Source organism: Elephas maximus, chromosome 1 (genome assembly GCF_024166365.1).
Source record: "Elephas maximus indicus isolate mEleMax1 chromosome 1, mEleMax1 primary haplotype, whole genome shotgun sequence".
Lineage (NCBI taxonomy): Eukaryota > Metazoa > Chordata > Mammalia > Proboscidea > Elephantidae > Elephas > Elephas maximus.
The window spans coordinates 183,212,402-183,217,910 of record NC_064819.1 but is presented as its reverse complement, the minus strand read 5'-3'; the positions used below and the strand labels follow the sequence as shown (position 1 = coordinate 183,217,910).

General features: G+C 42.0%; 1 protein-coding gene across 1 annotated transcript; it reads right to left on the bottom strand.

Moving 5' to 3' along the window:
- Positions 1 to 3,246: 3,246 nt before the first annotated feature.
- LOC126084744 (calcium homeostasis modulator protein 6-like) lies at positions 3,247 to 5,294 on the bottom strand. The gene is made up of 2 exons (XM_049899494.1): positions 4,674 to 5,294; positions 3,247 to 3,918 (listed from the first exon to the last, which is right to left on the bottom strand). The coding sequence occupies exons 1-2, from the start codon at positions 5,199 to 5,201 to the stop codon at positions 3,496 to 3,498; spliced, it is 951 nt and encodes a 316-aa protein (XP_049755451.1). The 5' UTR covers positions 5,202 to 5,294; the 3' UTR covers positions 3,247 to 3,495.
- Between the last annotated feature and the right edge of the window lie 215 nt (positions 5,295 to 5,509).

Here is a 5,509-nt window from a genome sequence, read left to right as displayed (position 1 = left end):
AGTTATTACATTGCAATTCACAAGAGATATTTCAGAAGTAGGTAATGCAAGGAAGAGGAAAAATAAGATCTGCAGAAGGTTTAGTTTTCAGGTAGGCCCAGTGTTTGACACATAGTAGGCTCTGAGTAGGAGTTTGCTGCTGACAAATGTAGGCTGCAGCTGCTGCTGGGGTGACTCAGGCAGGGAGCAGTTCTCCATCTTTTGTCTTAGGAGAAGTTCTTTACTGTAGGCCATCTGGTAGATAAGATGCAGGGTGTTGTGAGACTTAGAGATTTCAAGATGTTTTTCAGCCGGAGACATTTTCACACATGGCTAATTCTGTTTTCAGGTGCTTCCCCTTGAACCTGTTTCTTTAACCAGTTCATAAAGCATTGATATTTCTGGCCATGGTTTTTGGATGGAGCAAAGAGATCATGCCCTATTTTGTTTTATCTTCTTACCAGTACCAAATACAATGTGGAATCATACTTCAGAATAACTTAGTTGTTTTTCAGCAAATGTTAATAATATACGCTGTGTTTGAGTCTCTCCTAAGGTTAAGGCTTTTTAAGGTTAAGGCTTCAGGGCAGCATAAAGCCAAGGGTGATGATGAAGAATCATTTGGTAAAACAGCAAGCAGATACACACCGAGTACAGAAAATCTTCTTAAGCCAAGGATGTGGCCTGTTTGGGCCCAGGCTCAGAGAAGTAGTGTGTCCTGCCAAACAATGGTGACCAGATTCCCACCATGAAATAACTTGGCTGTGTCCTGGTTTCACATGTTTATTCAAAGTGAACTTAGCTATTTCCCATAGCCATCAGTAGTTCCCAAGGATGATGTTGATGATGATGTAAAAAACATTGGGGTTCACCGAGGACATCTGTACCTCTGCTCACTGGGTCGCATGGGCTAAGAAGGAAAAAATCTGGTTCAGTAACAAAAACAGCCAAGTGGCCACACTGAACCACATCTTCTAGAAAGGATCAGCCCCCACCCCTCCATCTTCAGTTCTGCCTTTATTGACCACGTGACCTTGAACTAGTAATGTAGCCTTGTGCCCTTTAATTCCTCACTTGTGAATGTGAGTGTTTCACTGGTATCACACAGGTTGTCATGAAAATAACATGAGGTGAAGATGCAAACCTGCTTTGTGGACTGTAAAACCCAACACCAGCGTAAGGGTTCTTTTTAATCTTTGTTATTACTCAGGTAATATTAATTATTCATTACAAAATATTTCAAAGATCAAAAGTGCATGAAGCTAAAAAAATAAAAAATCCCTTGCCCCTCTTCTTTCAGAAATGACCACACTGAACAATTTGGGGTTTATCCTTGCATACTTCATGAATGTGTGTGTGTTTTCAGTAAAAAAGAGATAATGCCCTACTAACCACAGGAATATTATGCAGTAATTTTTAATGAGGTAAATTATTATATACTGACATGGAAGAATAATAGTTTATGTGAAAAATTGCACACATTTGTGTAGCCACAGAGTATATGGCTACCACTGGGAGAAATATTAGAAACCCTGGTGGAGCAGTGGTCGGCAGTTCGAATTCATGAGGTGCTTCTTGGAAACCCTATGGGGCAGTTCTACTCTGTCCAGTTGAGTTGAAATGAGTCAGAATCTACTCAATGGCAACGGGCTTGGTTTTAGTTTGGGAGGAATATATTGCAAAAGAAAGAGGTATTAATCATAATTATTACTTCACACAGTTCTCTATCATTATAGTTTTTTTTATCTTAAGCATATATAATTCTATAATAATTATTAAAGACTGTGCAAGAGAAATTGAGAGAGAGCATAAATAACCTTAGAGACAATATGATACTATTGAAGATGTAGACTAGAAAAAATTATTGAAAGAGAAGAATGTACAAAAGAATACACAAAAATAAATAGGAAAATGAAACAAAGGACTCAAAACTGAAAGTAGGCATATGATTTTCAAAATTATTAGGGAATAGAAAAAGACTGATTGCACAGTGTCTGCTCCCAACTTTTTTGTTACATGTGACTCTCAAAAACAGGATATTTAGCCCTGCTGACTAACCCAAATAAAACCCAGTGCCGTCGAGTTGATTCTGACTCATAGCGACTGGTTCTTTTTAATGGCCTTATGCAACAGAATAAAAATAGAAGTCAGCTCAAGGGTCTGCCTAGAGAAGAAGAACGGCTAGCTATGATCAGTGTTCAATTGTTTTACAGTTTAATGTCTTTGTATCTCCTTTTCTAAAACTCAGAATCCAGTCATAAATTTGAGGGACCACAGGGATGACAACCTAACAGAAGACAAGTGTACCCTGAAAAGTCCTGGCATTATCATGCAACAGAATTTTATCTGTAGACAGCATTGCTCTCACTAACTTCTTACATTCTTTCCATCCACCAATCCTGTCATGTCTACATACAAAATCTATCTTGAATCTATCCACTTTTTGCAAATTCATCACCAGTTCAAGTTCACACCCACCTTCCCACTGCAGCCGCCTCCTGATTAAGCTCCCTGTTTCGACCCTGGCTCCTGTCCTTCCTCTGACATTCATTATTCCACAAGAAAAGTAAAATCAATCTTCTTAAAATGCTCATAGGATGAAAACCAAAGTCCTTCATATGACTTCAAGGCCCTACATGGTCTATCCCTTGCTTATTTTTCCAGTACCTTTAAGACATCCAACTGTGCTAAGATCTTTCTTACCTCTGAATCTTGGTATACATTGTTCTTTTTGGCTGAAATGTTCTTCTTCCTAATCTACAGATTTCAGTTTCTAAGAGATTTCCCCCACTCTTCCCTGGTCTAAGCTAAATCAGGTCACAATTTGTATTTCCATGTTTTTTGTATGGTACAGGTTGTATCTGATGCCCCCATTCCGTTAAAGCTGCGTGATGGTATTATGGGGGTTCATAATACCATGCTCCCTACTTTTTGTGCATATTTGAAATTTATCAGGAAAAATAGATTTAAAATATTTCCTCCAGTCCTACAAACTAAAAACAAGTTATTACCTGCAATTTTCCTAAAATACTTTTTCAAATTTTTTAGTTTCCTTTCCAAGATGAATTTTTGTGTTTTTGTTTAACAACCTTACTAGAGCCATAAAATGCCAGTATTTTTAAGTTTCGAGCAAGATATTGTCTATAAGAAAGTAAATTTGAACTTGACAACAGATAACCTAACAGGAAGGTCTGAAGCATAATTGCTCTTTTCCACCATTTTTGCTATTAATGTATTTTATTTGAAAGCAGCATTGTTATTCAGTGGAAAGGACACTAGACCAAGAAGATCAGATTTTTGATCTAGTTCCAGTCTGTCACCTTGAATCAGTGAACCTCACTTATTTAAAAAAATTAATATAACAGATGTGTTCAACTCTAAATTTTTATTTCAGATTAAAATAGTATGTTTTCAAAATGTAGAAGGCAAAAAAAAAGCACTCATAAGCAAAACTAATGTTCATTTTTAAAAATGAAGCAATATTTCCAAGGACTTTTTTTCTTTTCATTACTAAGGTCATATCTCCGCAGTGATGTTTATACCAGACGAATCTACAAAGCCAAAAACAGGAAACAAGGCATCTCCTTCTGCAGATCTGATACTCTGACTCTTCTCACTTTTGTTAACATATTTGTGCAATATGCTGTAGTACTGCTCCTTGGGGTTGAAAGTATATAGTGATGAAATCTGTTGCCAGTCTTTAATTCCTGGGGTGTAGTGTTCCTTTGGACATGAACCCTTGAAGAAACTTTTAACATTCTCTTCTGCCAGTATGGTTGCATGCTCTGTAGCTTGAGTTTTAAGGATCTTCTGCTCCTGTTCCAAATAGATTTTCCAGAATTTCAGCTGCAGAAAACTAACTGGAGATAGGCATCGAGAGAGAGATGTAAAAATCAGAAGGACGATAATAACAATTGCTATCAGAATCCAGCCCAGCACCTTGGGAAAATATTCCAAAATAGAGAGTTAGTCACATTTTTCATTAGAAATTAAAAAATTCTTAGTAGTTCACCTGTTATGATAGTGAACAAACAACAGTTTTAGGACTGCATCACAGTAACCTTGTCCCCAATGCAACTGCTTGCTTGGAAAGTCAGTCATATTCCAAGTCATGTCAAGATCCCAGGGAGGAGTCTATTGTTTGTCACTCCCATAGAACTCAAACCATGTGGACTTCCTGCATCTCCCATGAAAGGCATGCTCATTTTAAAGAATCCCTGGGCTTTATAAGCCCAGAAGCAGTGTAGGGTTGTGGCTTTCCAGCTGGGCACACCAGTTTTGTTGCAACACTTCATTGGCTTTCTCCTGGCTGGAGGAACAATTTTACCTAGACTCAGTGTATTCGATATAAAATGGAACTAAGAATTACCCGACAGAGTTGCTGTGAGACATGAAAGAATAAAGCAGGAGGTGAAGTACCTAGAGCAGTACCTGGCACACAGAAAGTGCTGACCCTACATGAGTGCCTTTCTTCTTATTGGTTTTATTTTGATATTCACCTCTGGGCTCATTGGAAGCAAGTAGCCTTGCTAGTTCTCTTGGGGTGTCCTATGCCTGGGAAAGGTGGTCTTTCCAATCTTGTGTAAGTGAGATGCCATCACCCCTGATCGCCCTGCAGAAACTTCCCTCTTTTCCGTCTCCTTCCCTCCTTCCGGCCCCTTTCGCACCCTCAGGATCCCGCACCAGCGACTGACCTGTGACTGAGCTCGAAGCTCCTTGAGAAGGTTCTGCACTTCGGACTCTTTGGCCTGATTGCAGGGCACCAGCGGCAGCTGGGCCACGCAGCTGGGGTCGCGGCCCTGGCACAGGAACCTCGCAAACGGCGCGCTCCCGCTGACCGCGCACTCATAGAAGGCGCCCCCCAGCAGAGCGACAGCTACCCAGGTAAGCGGCGCAAGCGCTGCGGCGGCACTCAGCTGTGTGCACACCAGGGTGCAGCGTAGCCCCGCGCCGCAGCCCCTGCGGGCTCCTGGCGCACAGCAGCCGGTGAGCAGGCGCCACGTGCGCGCGCTCAGCACGTAACCCAGGAGGAAGAGCGCGAGCGCTGGCACCAGTAGAAACACCAGGCCATAGGGCAGGTTCCAGGTGGCACTGCAGGGACAGGAGAACACCACGGTGGAGAAGAGGCGCTCCCCGCCCGCTGTCAGCAGGGTCACCAGGCCATAGCCTAATGCGCTGTGGTGCTTTTGGTATAGGTCCAGCACCTTCTGAAACTTTTCCATGGACCTTCTACACTGCGGCTCCTTGGACAGGCCCAGAAGCTTCTGCCCCTTCTTACCCTGTTCCTCAAATGCAGAGGGGTGGACTGAGGACTAGGGCTTTCCACTCTCTGTGCTAAGAAGCAGTCTCAGAAAAGGGAAGAGAATTCACAGCCCTTCAGGTTTCACTTTCTCATTTCAACCCAACTAGTGCTGGGCTGCTAACCAAAGGGTCGGCAGTTTGAATCCGCCAGGCGCTCCTTGGAAACTCTATGGGGCAGTTCTACTCCGTCCTCTAGGGTCGCTGAGTCGGAATCTACTCCAAGGCACTG